Genomic DNA, 21130 nt, shown 5'->3' on the forward strand with positions numbered 1-21130 from the left:
CAACAATGCCTGGCTATTTTTTGGTTGCAGCTGTCATAGTTGTTTGACGGGCCAGGACTGGATTCAAACCCGCCCTTGGTAGAGTGCCGTGGCGTCACATGGCTCACAGCAACCTCCAACTCCTGGGCTTAAGCGATTCTCTTGCCTCAGCCTCCGGAATAGCTGGGACTACAGGCGCCCGCCACAACGCCCGGCTGTTTTTTTGTTGCAGTTTGGCCGGGGCTGGGTTTGAACCCGCCACCTTCGGCATTATGGGGCCGGCGCCCTACTCACTGAGCCACAGGCGCCGCCCCCGGCTATTTTTTGGTTGCAGTTTGGCCGGGGCCGGGTTTGAACCTGCCACCCTCGGTATATGGGGCTGGCGCCTTACCGACTGAGCCACAGGCGCCGCTGGGGGTGGGGGTTGGGGGGTGGGGGAGAGTTGGGGTGGGGGTGGGGGAAGGTTCTTAAGAGGCAAAAACACAGCTGTTCATTAGCAACAGCAAAATAAAATTGCCAGTTAAAGGCTCAACCATCTCATCAGTTTGAAATGCAGTAATCTACAAGGCTGTGATGCTCCTCTCCCAAGGACCAGACATGTTCCTGACTCTAGAAGTCAAAGAGACAAAAGACACTAGAAGTTGTTACACAAGGCAAATTCTTTATTTTCATATTAATAGTAAAACATAAAATAGAAATATTAAAACATAGAACACAAACATAGATCACATTGCCCTGTTCTCAAAGCAGGTGCACAGATTCATATAATGACAAAATATTTTGATTGCCTAACTCCAATCCTGGCAAAAAAGCTTTTAGAGGTAGGAGTGAGGAAAAACATGGGGAAAGGGGTCAGAAAGCCTGGTCATGCCCAGGAACCTAGAGGCTGGGGACAAGTTTTTTTCAATTTAGAGAAATCAGTTACAATCACATGAATATGCTTCCAAAAACACCCAAATTTTATAGGAATGTAAGAATTGGCAAGACAGGATTCACCCAACTTCTCCGGTAGTCTTGGTTCCTACTCTTAGGGCAGCGGTTCTCAACCTGTGGGTCGCAACCCACAGGAACTGTATTAAAGGGCCATGGCATTAGGAAGGTTGAGAACCACTATCTTAAGGGAATCAATCATCATCAGTTGAGTGTACTTTCAAAGCAAGTAAAATCCTAACCCCACCCAGGCCCCAAGACAGGTTCTTTTTTTTTTTTCCTTTTGCAGTTTTGGCCGGGGACTGGGTTTGAACCTACCACCTCTGGCATATGGGGCCAGTGCTTTACTCCTTTGTGCCACAGGCACCCAAAGACAAAGGCAGCCAGGGCCTGACCCCTTGTGTCCCCTCAGTGGCAATCTGCTGAAGCCAGATGAGTTCTAATCCTGTTTAGCCACTGAAGCTCTGGGCCTGGGCAGCCACTCTTAATCATCAACATATCAAAAGGAGTACTTCCCCCCTGGGGAAAGAGTATTTTCCCTAGGCCCTGGAAGCTGGCTTTTAAAAAAGACATCCTCAAATAAAAAAGGGTCATTAAAAGGCACAACTGGAACTTGGAAGTTTGGGGAAATCTACAGCAACAAGCCCTTGCTGGAAAGAAAGATCCTAGGAACTGCTCAGGAGATGACAGGTCCTAAGTGTTTTATAATAAAAATAGTAACATTTCTCTGACAATTATTTAAAAAAAAACATGCTGTTAACCACCCTGGTCCTGCCTACACCCTGAAGCATGGTCTGTTGCGGACAGTGATTTGCCAGAGTGGCCCAAGACAAAACAGAAAAATAAAAATTGAGCTCTCTACTGGAGGGAACTGCTGCCCTCAGTGTCGGACAATTCAAGACGTGACGTGGAATGAAAGTTGGTGGGTACCTCCCTATCATTCACAGAGGTCTCCATTATTCCTAGGAATTTTACTAACATTGTCAGAAAAGGTTAAGGAGGCAAATCAGAGAAACATGGAATCACATCATTTTCACATGGGGAAGCTTCTAATTGAGAATTACAAACACACTTAACAGCAGCCCCCTCACTCCAAGAGATTGGCTTTATTCTCTCAAAACGGAGGACATGAGTCCTCTTTCTGTTGTCAATGGCAACACAAACAACTTCTTTTTAAAGTTCTCTTAATCCATGCTCTTGATCTCTGACAGTAAGGGAGACTCAAGCAAACACTCCACATATCACTCATCTTTTCCTAACAGGAGGTAAAAGGAATGGTCTTTAAAGCACTGTTTTAGATAAAACGAATCCTGAGATCCTAAAATGGCTAGAAAAACTAGCATTCTGCACTGTTCAAACAAATGGTCTCTTTCCATAGATTTCATGACAAACTTAATGTCCTTAGGATTAGCAAAGGATCTCTAGTTCATCAACTGCCTCTATCACAGGGCCTGCAAAAGTCCCAGCACCCTGTCCTTAGAACACAAATGTTGCTGACACAAAGTACACCAAATGTGCTCTACTACACACTACTGTGGGGATGAGACCAAGTTACTAAGAGGTTATCAGCCTTCAAGATCAGAAATAAAGGACGGCATCTGTGGCTCAAAGGGGTAGGGCGCCGGTCCCATATGCCAGAGGTGGCAGGTTCAAACCCAGCCCCGTCCAAAAACCAAAAAAAAAAAAAAAACAAACAAACAAACAAAAAAATCTAATCTGACACAAGGTTCTACAGTGCCCTCTTGTGTTCAACTGAGGAAGACTCTTTTGCATACAGGCTGCATCAAATCAGCATCAAGATGATCAGTCACTTCAAGGATGCAAACAGCTTTCCCAAAGCGCAAGTGGCAAGACCACTCAGGTGGGGTGTCATATATCCTCCAGAAAATGCTTGGTGCCCACTCATATCCTAAATGATTGCTTCAGATGAAATAAAGATTCCCAACAGAGAGTCATGAAGGCTTTATACACGAGAAATGGATAATGTAGATGGAGTACCAGTCACTTACTTTTGGTAGCCACAGCAGATACACAGTAGTGTCTTGGTCAACTGGACTCTAAAATCATAATTCAAATGACTCATGATCCCAAAAGTTCTAGGATGCAGGCAAAATGCAGGGATCCTGCTCAGGACTGTTAGGTGCTAGCAAACATCTGAAGTTTATCAGCAGCTTGCCTAAAAGGTTTCCAGACCATGGTCACTGCCACCTATAGATGTGGACCACCTTCTCTGTTAAGGTAGCCAGGTAGCTGCTATGGTTCACCTCAAATGGGCAGATGTCCAAAATAGGTTGATCAGCCTGCAGGTCCTGCAGCAATGAGCCACTGCCAGCATCCCACAGCTAAAGAAGAAAGAAAAGTCAGTTCAGTTGAGGGACCTGATTTATCATCAAACTCTGAGAGAGCTGTATAGAGGTCACTTGAGGGGGAGCAAAGCAGACTGGCCCAAACCTTTACAGGGTTGCACCTGTGAGTGGATCGCTAAACCAACCAAGCCAAACATTCATTCCTTCAATTTATTGTGTAGGCTTCTAGGTGTTGTCTTTTCTAGGGACAGAAGGGTCAATAAAACAAAGTCCCTGTCCCTACCGTCAGAGAACCACATCTGCTTTATCAATCCTGTTTCTTCTTTGTTGACTTCATGTCAATACATCTCTAAGGGCCACATGTGGTGGCTCACACCTGTAATCCCAGCACTCCGGGAGGTCAAAATGGGAGGACTGCTTGAGGTCAGGAATTCGAGACCACCCTGAGCAAGAATGAGACCCCTGTCTAAAAACTAGCTAGGCCTAGCACTCTGGGTGGTTGCAGAAGGTGGATTGCTTGAGCTCAGAAGTTGGAGACTAGCCTGAGCAAAAAGCAAGACCCCATCTCTACTAAAAATGGAAAAACTGAGGTAAGAAAAACTGAACCCAAGAGTTGGAGGTTGCTGTAAGCTATGATGCAACAGCACTCTACCCAGGGTGACAGCTTGAGACTCTGCCCCAACAACAACAAAAAACAAACAACAACAACAAAAACTAGCTGGGCATTGTGGTGGGTGCCTGTAGTCCCAAATACTGGGGAGGCCGAGACAAGAAGATCATTTGAGCCAAGGAGTTGGAGGTTGCTGTGAGCTATGACTCCACAGCACTCAACCAAGGGCAACAATAGTTAAGACTATGTCTCAAAAAAAAAAAAAAAAAAGAAAAAAAATTTTTTTTCTTCTAAAAAGGCATTTCCTTTCACCTGACACTTATAGGTCATCGTATCCAATAAAATGAACAGTAATTCCATAATACACATACTGTCTAACACCTAGTACTCAACATTTTTTTTTTGAGACAGAATCTCACTTTGTCACCCTTGGTAGAGTGCCAGTTACATAGCTCACAGCAACCTCAAACTAGGACTTAAGCAATTCTCTTGCCTCAACTTCTCAAGTAGATGGAACTATAGGCGCCTGCCACAATGTCCAGCTATTTTTGAAGACAAGGTCTCACTCTGGCACAGGCTGGCCTGGAACCTGTGAGCTCAGGCAATCCACCAGCCTTGGCCTCCCAAGTGCTAGGATTATAGGTGTGCGCCATCACGCCCAGCCTTGTAATCAACATTTTCTGATCATCATTTTTTATATTTTATTTGAATCAGGATCCAAGTAAGGTCCACATTACATCTGTTGGTTACAAATTTTCAAATTTTAATTAAATCTCTTTTGATCTATAGCAGATCCAACTGCACTATTTTTTCTTCTACTGCCATTGACTTGTTATGGAAGATGGATTGATTTGTCTATTTACTTTCTTTTTTTTTGTAGAGAGAGAGTCTCACTTTACTGCCCTTGGTAGAGCGCTGTGGCGTCACATGGCTCACAGTAACCTCCCGCTCTTGGGCTTACGTGATTCTCTTGCCTCGGTTGTCTATTTACTTTCTAAGCTATCATTTGTGTGTTCCTCTATTTCCTCCAATTCCAGTGAAGGAAAGTTAGCATTAGCTTCTAGAGCAGCGGTTCTTATCCTGTCGGTCCAGACCCCTTTGGGGGTTGAATGACCTTTACACAGGGGTCGCCTAAATACATCTTGCATTATCAGATATTTAGATTACGATTCATAATGGTAGCAAACTTACAGTTATAAAGTAGCAATGAAAATAATTTACTATTATTCTAGAGTAACCTATCCAATATGATGGTCTCTTGCCACAGAAGTGTTTTAATAATTAAATTGACTAAAATAAAATGAAATAAAAATTAAGTTCTTCCTTGGCACTAACCATATTTCAAGCACTCACGTAGCTAGTGTGAGTGTATTAGACAGTGCTGTTCTTAGACTTGATTAGACACAGGTGCAAGAACATGCCCTAGGAGGCACTGTGTGCTAACCACTACACAAAGAGGCCTATTATTTCTTGTTAACCTACTTACAGTGAAGCTAATTAAGGTTGATCAACATGTTCAGGTGGTGACAGGCTGAAGTCTCCATTGTAATAATCCTCATTAAGACTTTTTTTTCTTTTGGTAAGATAGGACTTTTATTAGAAGTTAGAAAGAAATACAGAAGTAAAAAGCACCAGAGCTTCTGGAAGGGGGAAAAGACATTAGACTTTTCATCTCACGGTTTCATCAGGAGATAATGAAGCTCATGTCTGAAATCAATTATTTCATTGGGGTTTCTGTAATGATATATATATATATATTTTTTTGTAGAGACAGAGTTTCACTTTATTGCCCTCGGTAGAGTGCCGTGGCATCACACAGCTCACAGCAACCTCCAACTCCTGGGCTTAGGCGATTCTCCTGCCTCAGCCTCCCAAGTAGCTGGGACTACAGGTGCCCGCCACAACGCCCGGCTATTTTTTTGTTGCAGTTTGGCTGGGGCTGGGTTTGAACCCGCCACCCTCGGCATATGGGGCCGGCGCCCTGCTCACTGAGCCACAGGCGCCACCCTGTAATGGTATTTTTAATAAGATTCATAATATGACCCCAGAACACTATGGCTCAGTTAAAAAGAAAGAAGTAGGGTGGCGTCTGTGTCTCAGTGAGTAGGGTGCCGGCTTCAAAACCAGCCCCAGCCACTCGGGAGGCTGAGGCAAGAGAATCGCCTAAGCCCAGGAGCTGGAGGTTGCTTTGAGCTGTGATGCTACCCAGGATGATAAAGTGAGACTCAGTCTCTTAAAAAAAAAAAAAAAAAAAAAAAAAGAAGTAAATCTACAGGTACTGAAATGAAAAGATATATAACGTAGGAAGTTAAACTGGAAAAAAGTGAACTACAAAAGCAATATATGAAGAATGACTTATGTGATTTAATAAAATAAATAAATAAATAAAAGAATGATTTGTGTAGGGCAGGTGTGGTGGCTCACACCTGTAATCCTGGCACTCTGGGAGGCCAAGGCAGGCGGATCACTTGAGCTCAGGAGTTCTAACCAGCCTGAGCAAGAGACCTCATCTGTACTAAAAATGAAAAACTGAGTCAAGAGGATCACTTGAGCCCAAAAGTTTGAGGTTGCTGTGCTCTACAATGCCACAGCACTCTACAAAGGACAAAACTTGAGACTGTCTAAAAAAAAAAAAAAAAAAAAAAAAGAATGTAACCAAGTCTACATACACAGAGATATGAAAGATCATAGAGCAGAATTTCAGCTTTTTGCTTTATATACTTCTACATAAAAATGTTCAAGTTTTCCTTTACAAATATTTATATAAATAAACAGATAATAAGGCTCACCATGGGGCGGCGCCTGTGGCTCAAGGAGTAGGGCACCGGTCCCATATGCCGGAGGTGGCGGGTTCAAACCCAGCCCCGGCCAAAAAAAAAAAAAAAAGAAAAGTTGAAATAAGGCTCACCATGGCTGAATTTGATGCTTCATCGCCAGTACACACCAAAATGCTTCCATCATTCTCTGGGTTTGGGAAAATGGCACTTTTTGTCAACAGTTTACAAGTGGGTCCCCCAAGGAAAGTTTGTACAGGACGGCAGGAGCAGACTGGCTCTCCAGAGTCACTCAGAGTGTGAGACATCTCCATCAGCACACTTCGTATGGTGGTGTGGTTTTTATCTATGGGAAAAAGATAGAAAAGAAATTAATCAAGTACCTGAACCTGGTGATGGAAAAGTGGTTAAGTGCATTAAACCATTAAGAATAGTTGGGCAGCGCCTGTGGCTCAGTGAGCGCTGGCCCCATATACTGAGGGTGGCGGGTTCAAACCCAGCCCCGGCCAAACTGCAACAAAAAAATAGCCGGGCGTTGTGGCGGGCGCCTGTAGTCCCAGCTACTCGGGAGGCTGAGGCAAGAGAATCACCTAAGCCCAGGAGTTGGAGGTTGCTGTGAGCTGTGTGATGCCAGGGCACTCTACCGAGGGCAATAAAGTGAAACTCTATCTCTACAAAAAAAAAAAAAAAAAAAGAATAGTTACAAAGGGTGGTACCTGTGGCTCAGTGAGTAGGGAGGCTGAGGCAAGAGGAAAAATAAATAAATAGAAAAGAGAGGGAGAAAAAAAGAATCTTTAGTGAGGCCTAGTGCCTGTAGCTCTAGCAGGTAGGGCGCCAGCCACAAACACGGGAGCTGGCGGCTTCAAATCCAGCCCGGGCCTGCCAAACAATGACAACTACAACCAAAAAGAAATACATAAATAAATTATACAGGCGAAACTTACTAAATGCAGAATACAAATGCCTACATACCGTAACTAAGAAAATACTATGAAGGCTACCTTGAACAGTTTGATGAGAATATTTCAGATTGTATATGAAACCAGCACATTGTGCCCCTTGATTGCACTAATGTACACAGCTATGATTTAATAATAAAAATAAATTAAAAAAATAAATAAATTAGCCAGGCATTGTGGTGGGCACTTGTAGTCCCAGCTATTTGGGAGGCTGAGGCAAGAGAATCGCTGAAGCCCAAGAGTTGGAGGGTGCTGTGAGCTGTGATGCCATGGTACTCTACCCAGGGTGACAGCTTGAGGCTCTGTCTCAAAAAAAAAAAAAAAAATCTTTAGTGAAACTTAGGAAATTTTCATTTATGATATCCTCCAGTAGGGATTCCATTCCTTTGGATATTCTTCTTCCCCTTTAGGGATTCCTATAATTTTTATGTTTGAACACTTCATGAAGTCCTGCAATTCTCTAAGTGAATGTTCTGCTTTTTCTTTTTTTTTTGCAGTTTTGGCTGGGGTTGGGTTTGAACCCGCCACCTCCGATATATGGGGCTGGCACCCTAATGCCCTACTCCTTGAGCCACAGGCACCACCCGTTTTCTCTCTTTTTTTTTTTACTCCCCAGAGATAGTCTCACTTTATTGCTCTCAGTAGAGTGCTGTATCGTCACAGCTCACAGCAACCTCCAACTCCTGGGCTTAGGCAATTCTCTTGCCTCAGCCTTCTGAGTAGCTGGGATTAAAGTCGCCCGCCACAATGCCCAGCTATTTTTTTTTTTTGTCGCAGTTTGGCCAGGGCCAGATTTGAACCCACTACCCTCGGTATATGGGGCCGGCACCCTACCCGCTGAACCACAGGTGCCATCCCTTTTTTCTGCCTCTTTAACTACCTGGATTAGCTCAAGAACCATATCCTTTAACTGAGATTCTTTCTTCCCCATGGTCTAATCTGTTATTGACACTTTCCACTGCATCTTTAAGTTCCTTGATTGACTCTTTCGATTCCTTAAGCGCCACCATGTCCTTTCTATATTCCTCACATCTACATCAATTTTTTGATTCTATTTTTTGGCTTTGTCATCAATTCCCTTCATAGCCTTTCTTATCCACATTTTCAATTCCTTTTCTGTCAATTTTTTCTTTTTTTTTGTGGTTTTTGGCCGGGGCTGGGTTTGAACCCGCCACCTCCAGCATATGGGACCGGCGCCCTACTCCTTGAGCCACAGGTGCCGCTCTTCTGTCAATTTCTTTATAGGTAGAGTCTTTTGCAGTAGCTGCCTCATGGTGCCTTGGGGGGCAGGGGGTGGTTGTTCTGTTTTGCTTTTTCTTTTTTTTGAGACACAGCCTCAAACTGTTGCCCTGGGTAGAGTGCCAAGGCATCACAGGTCACAGTAACCTCCAACTCCTGGGCTTAAGCCTCAGCCTCCCAAGTAGCTGGGACTATAGGCACCCACCACAATGCCCGGCTATTTTTTGGTTGTAATTGTCATTGTTGTTTGGCAGGCCCAGGCAGGATTTGAACCTGCCACCTCTGGTGTATGTGGCTGGTGCCTTAGCCACTTGAGCTATAGGTGCCGAGCCTGTTTTGCTTTTTCTTGTTAATTTTTCTGTTGGTTCCTTCTCATGTGTGTTCTTTTGTTTGCTTCCTTGCCCTTCTTTTTCTTTTCGATGTCTCCTTAACTTTAAATTACCCTTGTCTCAGAGCATAGGTTTGGTATAAGACCAAAAGGAAGAAAAGGGTAAAGAGTAAGCAGTGAGAAAGAAAGAGGAAATTAAATAAGAAAAGAAGAAAAGAAAGGGAGGTAAAATAAAACAATTGACAAAAAGGAGAGAAGGACAGAAAAGAGAGCAACAGGAGAAATGCTGTTATACGGCAAGGTGCTGTGCCACACCTGGAACTAGGACTTTAGGGTGCTGGGCTGGGCAGGTCTCTTGAAACCCAGAGCTCTTTACTAGCCTGGGCAAAGCAAGACCGCTCCTCTGCCAAATATAGGAAGAGAAAAGAAAAAGAATAAAAATGAAAAATAATAAAAGAAAAATTCAGTATGTCACAGTGGGGACTTGCCAACAATGTCTTTTCAAAGGCCAAAGCTAGAAGGACACCCTAGATTGCGAGCTCGTGACTTCCCAGCACTCAGAGAAAATTAAAAAAATATAAAAATAGCTCAGTGGGTATGGTGCCGGCCACATACACCGAGGCTGGCAGGTTCAAATCCAACCCAGGCCAGCTAAAAACAACAATGACAAATGCAACAACAACAATGGTGGCGGGCACCTGTAGTCTCAGCTACTTGGGAAGCTGAGGCAAGAGAATCACTTAAGCCCAAGAGTTTGAGGTTGCTGTGAGCTGTGATGCCATAGCACTCTACCCATGGAGACAGCTTGAGACTGTCTCAAAAAAAAAAAAAAAAAAAGAACCAGCCTGAGCAACAGCAAGACCCTATCTCTACTAAAAATAGAAAAACTGAGGCAAGAGTATTGCCTGAGCCCAAGAGTTGGAAGTTGCTATGAGCTATGATGCCCTGGCATTCTACCCAGGGTGATAGCTTGAGACTGTCTCCAAAAACAAAACAAAAATACAACCAACTAAGCAAACAAAAACATACAAATACCCCAAATGAAAATAACCCCAAAAACAAAAATGAGAAAAAAAGGAAAAAGAACTGTAAAGAAAAAATTGGGAAAGAGAAGCAAAAGTATCAGAAATATCTATTACTATATATAGTAATATATTTGCCTGGACACCATGTGGCACAGTGGTGTCAGCAGACAGAGCACAGCAGAAACCACTTGGGAGATCAGGTCTGTCTGCCTGACTTAGTTGCCCCCAGTCACTGCCTGGTTGTTTAATCAGCATTCAGTCCCTGCAGGGTCTTGAAGCTCTCACCAGAATGGTTAGAAGGCATGTCTCACAGAGTCTCCTGTCTGACAACAATTTCAGGGGTGCAGGAACTGCAGCTCACCCCACCCAACAGTGGATTCCCAAGCTCATCAGGGGCGCTAGCTACAGCCAGCATGCACTAGGATCCTGCAAATGATTTCTCACTCAAAACTTTCCCACAATGACAGCCCAGCTAGAAGCCAAGCCTAGGAGAGATCCACCCCACCCACTATTCAAACCCAGCTGCTGAACACAATTTGAGTCCACCCACTCATTTAAGACCTCCAAGGCAGTTCCAATGATAAAAACAGTCCAGTCTAAAAATTAAAATTTACAGGATAGCCCTTCTTCAGTCCTCTGTGGGAGGGCTCGCGAGCTAGTCCCCAACCATTCCCCACTCACCTTCCGTGCCCAGCTTTTGTTCCCCTTGCTGGCTCCTGTAGTCCACCACTGATTCCCTGTGGCCCAGAGTGATGACTCCACGTAGGTTGACCCAGCATGAGATGGTTACGTGCTCACCCCCCTCCCCGCTGCTCTGACAGGAGTGGCTAGAAGGGAGATGCTTCTAGTCTACCATTTTCTTCCCCCACCCCACATGTTGTCTTTAAATCAACTAATCCACAACCTTGGAGGCAAAGCCTCAGGAACAATGGCTCTTAATAAAGGATTGTCCCAAGAAGTGCCTTGCCTTGCTCACTGCCCACTGGTTGAGTATGCATGCCCTAGATGGCTCCCTCTTCTCCCTGGGATCCCTAAGTAATGACTTTCAGCTTCTGTTATGTTATGTGTTTTGAGGAATTGTCTGTCTCATCTGACCAACACACCTGAACCTAGCTTCTTTCCTCATCAAGGCTCTCCTAGAGTGGCTATCTTGGTAGGAATAAACCGAACACAGGTCAGAAAAGAGCCACAGGGTGCCTGCTAGTAAAGTTTCCTGTGAGAGGGACAGCTGGTCATGAGTCTGATACTTAGCCCACATGCCAGGATAAAGAAATATCCTGTGAAAGGTACACTGGAAACATCCATGACTAAATAGATGCCCAGCCATGGCAGAGCTAGAGATTACAGCCGTTATCCAGAAATAGCTGAGGACTGAATTACAAAGAAACTGCAACACTTCCCATACATCAATACAGTTCATCAGGAATTTAGATTCATGCCTCTTAAGCTAGAATGAACCTGTGAATTTAAGCTCCATCAGCTGTCGGGGTTCTTCTACCCCTGATTTTAGAAGCAATAAAGTACAGCTGAGTAGGCCAACAGAAGGCTGTCCTTTTTTTTTTTTTTTGTTTGAGACCAAGAGTCTCACTTTGTCACCCTTGGTAGAGTGCCATGGCGTCACAGCTCACAGCAACCTCCAGCTCTTGGGGTTAGGCGATTCTCTTGCCTCAGCCTCCCAAGTAGCTGGGACTCTACAGGCGCCTGCCACAACGCCCGGCTTTTTTTTTTTTTTGGTTACAGTTGTCATTGTTGCTAATCAGGCCCAGGACGGATTTGAACCCGCCACCCTAGTAGCCAACGCCCTGTCAACTGAGCTATGGGCACCGCCATACACAGGGGTTTTCATCTGGGCCTTTCTTTTAATATGAACCAAGGGACAGGCAGAAGACATAAAACTGACTTAAGGGTGGCTCAAGAGCCTCAAGAACTGGCCACCTCATTCCATTACTATTTTAAGTTGTAGGGTTCCCTACACGGCTAATTGACTTCTACGAGTATGAGGCAGAATTTGTTCCAGTTCTCACAATTAAAGAGCAGGGAGGCAGGCTTGACTAAGGAACTTGGGGCCGCTAATCTCACTTTAGTAGCAAGAGCTATGACATAACCTGTTACCCTGTGAGGGGCTTACCACAGCCCTATTGGGTAGGATTAAGCTCCCTTTCCCTCCTCTCCACCATCTGCTCCCAAAAAACCCACAAGGATGCTCCAACACTCACCAGGCCTGTAGGTCACAAGACAGTGCCGGGTGCTGCTCTCTGTCTGAAAATCTATGCAGCCCCCTGGCTCCAATGGCAGCACATGAGGCCAATGAGTAAAGCCTGTTCTCATTTCCCAGAAGGAAGCATTCTCTAAGGTTCCAGCCAGCACCCCACCATATGGAAATGCAGCTGAGGCAGCTCTGGGTATGTATGACAGGGATACCAGTGGGCATCTGCAGGGAAAGAAAGGAAACTATGTCTCACATTCCAAAACTTGAACTGTTCCAAACTCCATTACTAGCAGCCCTCAAGCTTATTCCTCCCCCTACAAAAGAGAATATATCCACTGACATCTGATAAAAACTATCAGTGCTCTCTATACATAAAAAAGGGCAAATCAGCAGCTGTAGTTCAGAGGATAGGGCACCAGCCACATGCACCAAGGCTGACAGGTTCACCCGTGCCTGCCAAACAGCACTGACAACTACAACAAAAAAAAAAAAAAATAGCAGGGTGTTGTGGCAGATGCCTGTAGTCCCAGATACTTGAGAGGCTAAGGAAAGAGAATTGCTTAAGCCCAAGAGTTTGAAGTTGCTATAAGCTGTGATGCCATGGCATAGTAAAAACTCTGTTTAAAAAAGACAAAAAAAAAAGCATACATATATTAATATCCTGTAACTAATTTCTGGGGAGATACCAGATGCTCTAAAAAAAAAAATGAAAATAAAATAACAACAGGCCAGGCACGGTGGCTCATGCCTGTAATCTTAGCACTATGGGAGGCTGAGGCAGGTGGATTGCTTGAGCTCAAGAGTTCAAGACCAGCCTGAGCAAGAGCATAATCTTGTCTCTACTAAAAATAGGAAAACAAGCCAGGCATCCTGGTGGGTGCCTGTTGTCCCAGTTACTCGGGAGGCTAAGGCAGGAGGATCTCTTGAGCCTAAAAGTTTGAGGTCACTGTAAACTATGATGACACCACTACATTCTACCAAGGGTGACAGTTAAGACTGTCTCCAGAAAAAAAAAAAAAGGAAGGGAAAACAACAAAATGGACTAGGAAATTTATGGATACAAGATCACAATCACTAGTAAGCTTGACTGATGTGAAGCTTCTGAAAATGGGGTCAGCTACACAGAGAAAAGTCAGGAAGGAAACAAAGCTTATATACATAATAAAAGATTTCCAGCTGTAAATGACAATAAAAATGTAGCCAAAAACAACTAATTTTTTTTAATTTTCTAAATTTCTTTCTATAAGCATATGACCAGGACTATATGCCAAGAAATATCAGCCTACAGACTATTCCTATGGACTCGCTTCAGCTGCAGTTGCCAAAATGACATACCTGATTTCATTTTCTTGGTCATCTGGAAGGTAAGTAAACTAAAATAAAAATGAATGATACATACAAATATTTTTTCCTGCGGTTTTTTTTTTTGTTGTTGTTGTTTTTTTGAGACAGAGCCTCAAGCTGTCACCCTGGGTAGAGTGCCGTGACGTCACAGCTTACAGCAACCTCCAACTCCAGGGCTCAAGCGATTCTCTTGCCTCCACCTCCCAAGTAGCTGGGACTGCAGGTGCCTGCCACAACGCCCGGCTATTTTTGGTTGCAACCATCATTGTTTGGGGGGGCCTAAGCTGGATTCGAACCCACTATTTGCCTGGCGCCTTAGCCGCTCAGCTTGAGCCATAGGTGCCGAGCCATTTCCCTGCTATTTTTTTTTTTTTTTTTGTAGAGACAAGAGTCTCACTGTACCACCCTCGGTAGAGTGCCGTGGCGACACACGGCTCACAGCAACCTCTAATTCTTGGCTTACGCGATTCTCTTGCCTCAGCCTCCCAAGTAGCTGGGACTATAGGCGCCCGCCACTACGCCCGGCTAATTTTTTGTTGCAGTTTGGCCAGGGCTGCCGCCTCCCTCGGCATATGGGGCTGGCGCCCTACTCACTGAGCCACAGGCACCGCCCTCCCTGCTATTTTTAAACTTGCTGTATTTATTTATAGACAGAGTCTCATTATGTCACCCTCGGTAGAGCACTGGAGCATCACAGCTCACAGCAACCTCAAAGTCTTAAGCATTTCTCTTGCCTCAGCCTCCCAAATATCTAGGACTACAGGGCCTACCACAATGCCCAGCTATTTTTTGTTGCAGTTGTCATTGTTGTTTAGCTGGCCAGGGCTCGGTTTGAACCTTCCAACCTTGGTGTATGTGGCTGGTGCTGTAACCAATGTGCTACAAGCGCTGAGCCTAAACTTGCTGTAGTCTTTATTTAACTGTCCACTCTACATGGATTTTTTTCTTTTCTTTTGTCACCCTTTGGCAGTCTACATGGGTCTTTCTACCTTGATGGCAGTTATTTTGTGTGCCTGAAGTTCACACTAATCATCTTCATGCCCATGGACCACATCAATAAGATTCTACCTCTCCCAAATGAAAAAACTCCAAAAGTACTAAACCTAGGTTTTGGTAAATAAATCATTACTTTATCTGTATGTTTAAATCCCCTTGGCTCCTTTTAATACATATTAAAATTGGAAATAGAAATCTTTTCTTAAGATACCACTCCCCTTTTCAGAACTTTATTCTCCAGGACAGTCCAAATGGCACTCAACAGGTTCTGGGAGGCCACAATGGTGACTTCCACTCTCAGAATTTGGGCTTGCTTTACCCATTCTCCCAATCGCTTACTTAGCTGGATTATAAAGGATAATAATAAGGTATCTTCAAACTAAGTTGGTTAGCTTTTAAATTAGGGAAGTTTTGGATCACTTTTTATTAGGCTATCCTTTACTAATCTCTTCCTATGTGCTGGACATATGTCTATTCAAGCAAATCCACGTGAACTAGATCTTAAATATGAAGCTCACAGATGGCTGAGAAACACAACCAAGGTCACACAGCTACAAGTGGTAGAGCAGGGTTCTGAACACACATCCAGACTCTACATATTTTGCTACGTTAGATGATTACTGACTCTATGAACGTGGCTATATCCAGTCTCAGAGCTTTCCATCATGTGAAATTTCATGAACACAAATTCTAAGAATCTTATTGGTTGTAAAGTGAGATCTTAGAGAATTCTCCTCTGGGAAGATTTCTGACAAACCATGCAACAACCCCTGGAGTAAGGATTAACACATTAATAATCTAAGAGAAATCCTCTACCTACAGGGGAAAAAGTGGATGGCTCCCTACCTGGCTTTTTGAGGTGCTAATTCCTGGATATGGCAGCTTGTGTTTCGCAGGTCATATACAAGAATCGAACCATTGGCCAGTCCAGCATAGATGTGATTATTATCATCAAGGCACCAACAACAGCTCCAGACAGGACGTCCTGCATTGTAAGTCTGGACCACAGTATTTGTCTCCAGGCTATGGTGTTATATAAGAGTTTTATAATTATGCATTGAGAAAAATCAAGTACATGACTAAGATATAAACACATCTGCACACCCAAACTATCTAGATTCCTAATTTCCTCTAACGATTGCCCAAATAACCCCTTTAAACTCTAAAACATTTGTCTTGGGAGCCACAGGTTTGCTTCCTGAGCTGTAAGGAAGTAAAAGAATAAGTTAAAGGTATACATCAACAGTACATTCCCCACCTACTATTAACGTTTCCATAGTTACTTACTACACCGGTAACCCACATGTCAGAAAATTGGAAAATACGTACAAGAAAAAATTAAAAATAAATCACCTAACCATTCAGAGGTATAGTCTTTTTTTTTTTTTTTTTTGAGACAGAGTCTCACTATGTTGCCCTCGGTAGAGTGCCATGGCGTCATAGCTCACAGCAACCTCAAACTCTTGGGCTCAAGTAATTCTCTTGCCTTGGCCTCCCAAGTAGCTGGAAATACAGGCACCTGCCACAACGCCCAGCTATTTTTTGGTTGTAGTTGTCATTGAACCACGGAGTATGGGCGTCGAAACAGCTGAAGCACTCTTAAAAAGACAAAAGGCTAATCAGGCCTGATACTGTTATCAGGATGTCCCTCAGATTTAGCTGCAGAAATGAAATAGGAAGCCAACTCTCAGATATTTGATCAGAACCACTTTTAAAAAGCGGAAGGCATGGAAGCACTCAAGATCTGGTCTATAGTATTTGCAAAGCATATGAGAGATAAAATGCCATACTCTAAGTGAGGATACGCAGAAAATTATCATTGTACCCAAAGGCAGTGAGTGCTTAGTAAACATTTCTGTTAGACAGAATCATCCAGGTAATAAAACAGGAATAAGCAGCCCCAAGCTTAAAGACTCCAGGATGTCAGGTAACATCTTGTCATTCTATCATCTCTTTACTTTCATCTGGATGGCTTGAGACATATTCTGTAACGTGTATCATTTTTTTTTTTTTTTTTTTTTGTAGAGACAGAGTTTCACTTTATTGCCCTCGGTGTCACACAGCTCACAGCAACCTCCAACTCCTGGGCTTAGACGATTCTCCTGCCTCAGCCTCCCGAGTAACTGGGACTACAGGCACCCGCCACAACGCCCGGCTATTTTTTTTGTTGCAGTTTGGCCAGGGCTGGGTTTGAACCTGCCACCCTCGGTATATGGGGCCGGCGCCCTGCTCACTGAGCCACAGGCACCGCCCCACATGTATCATTTTAAAGAGAGTGGAATATTATACATATTTTTATAAGTCAGTGTGACTTTTAAATTAAAACAAACAAAAAAACAAATTAAAAAGACAATGCCTCGGACTAAAAAGAGAGGTAAGGCCATCATAACATTAACACTAATTCCATTCTGTTCAATACCAAGGAAACAAGTAACCATCTTCCTCTCCAAACCACTCACCTGGTCAGTTTAATGGTGTTGTCTAGGGAAGCAGAGAGAAGTAAGCCTTTGGATGGACTGTTGAAAGCCAGTCCTCGGATCTGTTTGCCATGCATCGGAATGTACTGGCTGCTTTTCATGTTGGCAGTACTCAACATCTTAACACCAAAGCCTGCCAAAGATGACAGTATGAAACAGTTCTTTGAGAGTCAATCTGAGGGCGACGCCTATGGCTCAGTCAGTAAGGCGCCGGCCCCATATACCGAGGCTGACGGGTTCAAACCCGGCCCCGGCCAAACTGCAACCAAAAAATAGCCGGGCGTTGTGGCGGGCGCCTGTAGTCCCAGCTACTCGGGAGGCTGAGGCAAGAGAATCACTTAAGCCCAGGAGTTGGAGGTTGCTGTGAGCTGTGTGAGGCCACGGCACTCTACCGAGGGCCATAAAGTGAGACTCTGTCTCTACCAAAAAAAAAAAAAAAAAAAAAGTCAATCTGAACCAGCTAGTCAGACAAAATAAAAATTACCCAGTGTCAAATAATTTATTTTAAAAAGTATAATCCAAGGCCAGGCAAGGTGGCCCATGGAGGCCAAGGCAGGAGGATCTCTCGAGCTCTGAAGTTTGAGACTCTGTCCACTAAAAACAGAAAAATTGGCTGGGCATGGTAGTACATGCTTATAGTCCCAGTTACTTGGGAAGCTGAGGTAAGAGGATTGCTTTAACCCAAGAACATGAGATTGCTGTAAGCTATCATGACACCCACAGCACTCTACCCAGGACAACAGTGGACTCTATCTCAAAAAAAGGAAAGGAGGGCGGCGCCTGTGGCTCAGTCGGTAAGGCGCCGGCCCCATATACCGAGGGTGGCGGGTTCAAACCCGGCCCCGGCCAAACTGCAACCAAAAAATAGCCGGGCGTTGTGGCGGGTGCCCGTAGTCCCAGCTACTCGGGAGGCTGAGGCAAGAGAATCGCTTAAGCCCAGGAGTTGGAGGTTGCTGAGTTGGAGGTTGCTGTGAGCTGTGTGAGGCCACGGCACTCTACTGAGGGCCATAAAGTGAGACTCTGTCTCTACAAAAAAAAAAAAAAAAAAGGAAAGGAAAGAAAAGAAAAAAAGAGCACAATCCACTCCCTGATGTCCATCAGTAGGTAAATGGATAAACAAATCTATGGTATGCATATATGTACATAATAAAACACTTACATAAAATTCTAAAAAATACAAACTAATCTCAATGACAAAAAGCAGATCAGTGGTTGCCTGGGGATGGGGAAAGGAGAAAGGGATAATTGGAAGGAATTACAAAAGGCCACAGGAAACTGAGATAATATTCATTACCTTGATTGTACTGAAAACTTATCAAATTGTACACTTTAAATAAGCAGTTAATAGTATGTCCATTATATTTTAATAAAGCTGTTGAATGAGAGAGGATATAAGGAAGAATATTCCACCTGGGCCAGGTGCAATGGTTCACACTTGCAATCCCAGCACTTTGGCAGACTGAGGTAGGAGGATTACTTCAGGTCAGGAGTTTCAGCTTGGGCAAAATAATGAGAACTATCTCTACAAAAATTTTAAAAAATTGACTCAGGGCGGTACCCGTGGCTCAAAGGGATAGGGTGCCGGCCCCGTGTGCTGGAAATGGCAGGTTCAAACCCAGTCCCAGCCAAAAAAAAAAAAAAAGTTTGACTCAGTGCCTGTAACTCTGCGGCTAGGGTGCCAGCCACATACACCGGGGCTGGCAGATTTGAACCTGGCCCAGTCCTGCTAAATAATAACAAGTACAACAAAAAATAGCTGGGCATTGTGGTGGGTGCCTGTAGTCCCAGCTACCCGGGAAGCTGAAGCAAGAGAATCAGTTAAGCCCAAGAGTTTCAGGTTGCTGTGAGATGTGAAGCTACAGCACTTTACTAAGGGGGACATAGTGGACATATTAGTCAGGCGTGGTGGTACATGGCTATAGTCCTAGTTACTTGGGAAGCCAGGAGTGCTTGAAACAGAAAAAACAGGAGTTTGTGGTAACTGTGAGCTATGACTGAGCTGCTGCATTCTACTCTGGATAACAGAGTGAAACCCTTTCTATACAAAAAATAAAAAATAAATAAAAAAAAAAAAAGAAGAAGAAAGAAAAATCCATCAATTGGGCGGCGCCTGTGGCTCAGTCGGTAAGGCGCTGGCCCCATATACCGAGGGTGGTGGGTTCAAACCCGGCCCCAGCTGAACTGCAACCAAAAAATAGCCGGGTGTTGTGGCAGGCGCCTGTAGTCCCAGCTACTCGGGAGGCTGAGGCAAGAGAATCACTTAAGCCCAGGAGATGGAGGTTGCTGTGAGCTGTATGATGCCATCGCACTCTACCAAGGGCCATAAAGTGAGACTCTGTCTCTACAAAAAAAAAAAAAAGAAAAATCCATCAATTTGCTATCACATCCTGGTAAGGGAACAAAATATTAATTTTTTTTTTTTTTTTTTCTGATCAAGCTCCGTCGAGTTTATTTTTCAGCTGGACTTATAAGCACACAAACGAGGAAGTAACTAAGGGCTATTCCTAACAGGGCGAGGAGGGGGCTAGTTTCTGGAAAATTACTAGAAGGACCCTAAGGCGGGGGGTGCATTTGGGGGGAGATATACAAGGGGGGAAAAAAATAATAATTTAAAAAGAAAAAAATTTTTGTCTCTCCTCCTAACCCCACCCCCGGAATGTTACACATTGATTGACCAGGTACTTGAAATGTCTTCTGTTTCATTTAATTTCAGGCAGAAATGCTGACAGATTTATTTTTACTAAGTATCTATTATTCCTCCATATCTGAATTGGTAAAAAGGAAGACTGTCAAAACCTAGATTCAAAATACCCTTCAGCTTCTCCAAGAAACCAAATATGAGAATATTTACTGTTTTCTTCTGAAACAGAAATAGGAGACAGACAAAAAATGAGACTAGGCTCGGCCCCTGTAGCTCAAGTGGCTAAGGCGCCAGCCACATACACCAGAGCTGGCGGGTTTGAATCCAGCCCAGGCCTGCCATGATAACTGCAAGCAAAAAATAGTCGGGCGCTGTGGCGGGTGCCTGTAGTCCCAGCTACTTGGGAGGCAGAGGCAAGAGAATTGCTTGAGCCCAGGAGTTGGAGGTTGCTGTGAGCTATGCTGCCACAGCACTCTACCCAGGGCAACAGCTTGAGGCTCTGTCTCGAGAAAAAAAAAAAAAAAAAAAAAGGAGACTAAATGCTTTGGGCGGCGCCTGTGGTTCAGGGAGTAGGGTGTCAGGTTCAAACCCAGCTCCAACTAAACTGCAACAAAAAAATAGCTGTGCATTATGGCGGGCACCTATAGTCCCAGCTACTCAGGAGGCTGAGGCAAGAGAATCACCTAAGCCCAAGAGCTGGAGGTTGCTGTGAGCTGTGATGACAAAGCACTCTACCGAGGGTGACAAAGACTATTTCAAAAAATTAGCAGCAGGTTATCAAGCACAGCTAGCTGTGCAGACTAAAGTGGACACTAAGAAAAAAGCAACAGAACGTGTACCAAATTTGGGAAACATTAGAAAAAAATATAGTATTCTTTCGATTTATGGGATTTTTTTGGGTCGCCTTTGGTAGAATAGAGTGCTGTGGCATCTGTCACAGCTCCCAGCAACCTCAAACTCTTGAGCTCAAGAGATCCTCTTCCTTCAGCCTCCCAAGTAGCTGGGACTACAGGGCACCCACCACAATGCCCAGCCTATTCTTAGAGATGGGGTCTCACTCTGGCTGGTCTTGAACTCGTGAGCCGCGGCTTCCCACTGAACAAATAAATGATAACAAATCTTTTTATTAAAATCTTAGATGGGAGGCCAGGTGCAGTGGCTCACACCTGTAATCCTGACACTAACTGGGTATTGTGGCAGGTACCTATAATCTCAGCTACTTGAGGCTGAGGCAAGAGGATCACTTGAGCCTAATGAGGTTGCTGTGAGCTATGACACGACAGCACTCTACCAGGGCGGCAGAATGAGACTCT

General features: G+C 44.2%; 1 protein-coding gene across 4 annotated transcripts in view; it reads right to left on the reverse strand.

Moving 5' to 3' along the window:
- Positions 1 to 632: 632 nt before the first annotated feature.
- RFWD3 (ring finger and WD repeat domain 3) overlaps positions 633 to 21130 on the reverse strand; it is a 44291-nt gene continuing 23793 nt past the window's right edge. For all 4 annotated transcript variants that reach the window (XM_053607701.1, XM_053607693.1, XM_053607708.1 and 1 more), the window contains 5 exons: positions 17159 to 17309; positions 15546 to 15722; positions 12367 to 12581; positions 6734 to 6945; positions 633 to 3251 (listed from right to left, as the gene is read on the reverse strand). In XM_053607701.1, coding sequence (XP_053463676.1) covers positions 3108 to 3251; positions 6734 to 6945; positions 12367 to 12581; positions 15546 to 15722; positions 17159 to 17309 — 899 coding nt within the window. In that variant the 3' untranslated portion in view covers positions 633 to 3107. The remainder of the gene's footprint in view (positions 3252 to 6733; positions 6946 to 12366; positions 12582 to 15545; positions 15723 to 17158; positions 17310 to 21130) is intronic.

Source organism: Nycticebus coucang, chromosome 2 (genome assembly GCF_027406575.1).
Source record: "Nycticebus coucang isolate mNycCou1 chromosome 2, mNycCou1.pri, whole genome shotgun sequence".
In the NCBI taxonomy this organism is placed as follows: Eukaryota; Metazoa; Chordata; class Mammalia; order Primates; family Lorisidae; genus Nycticebus; species Nycticebus coucang.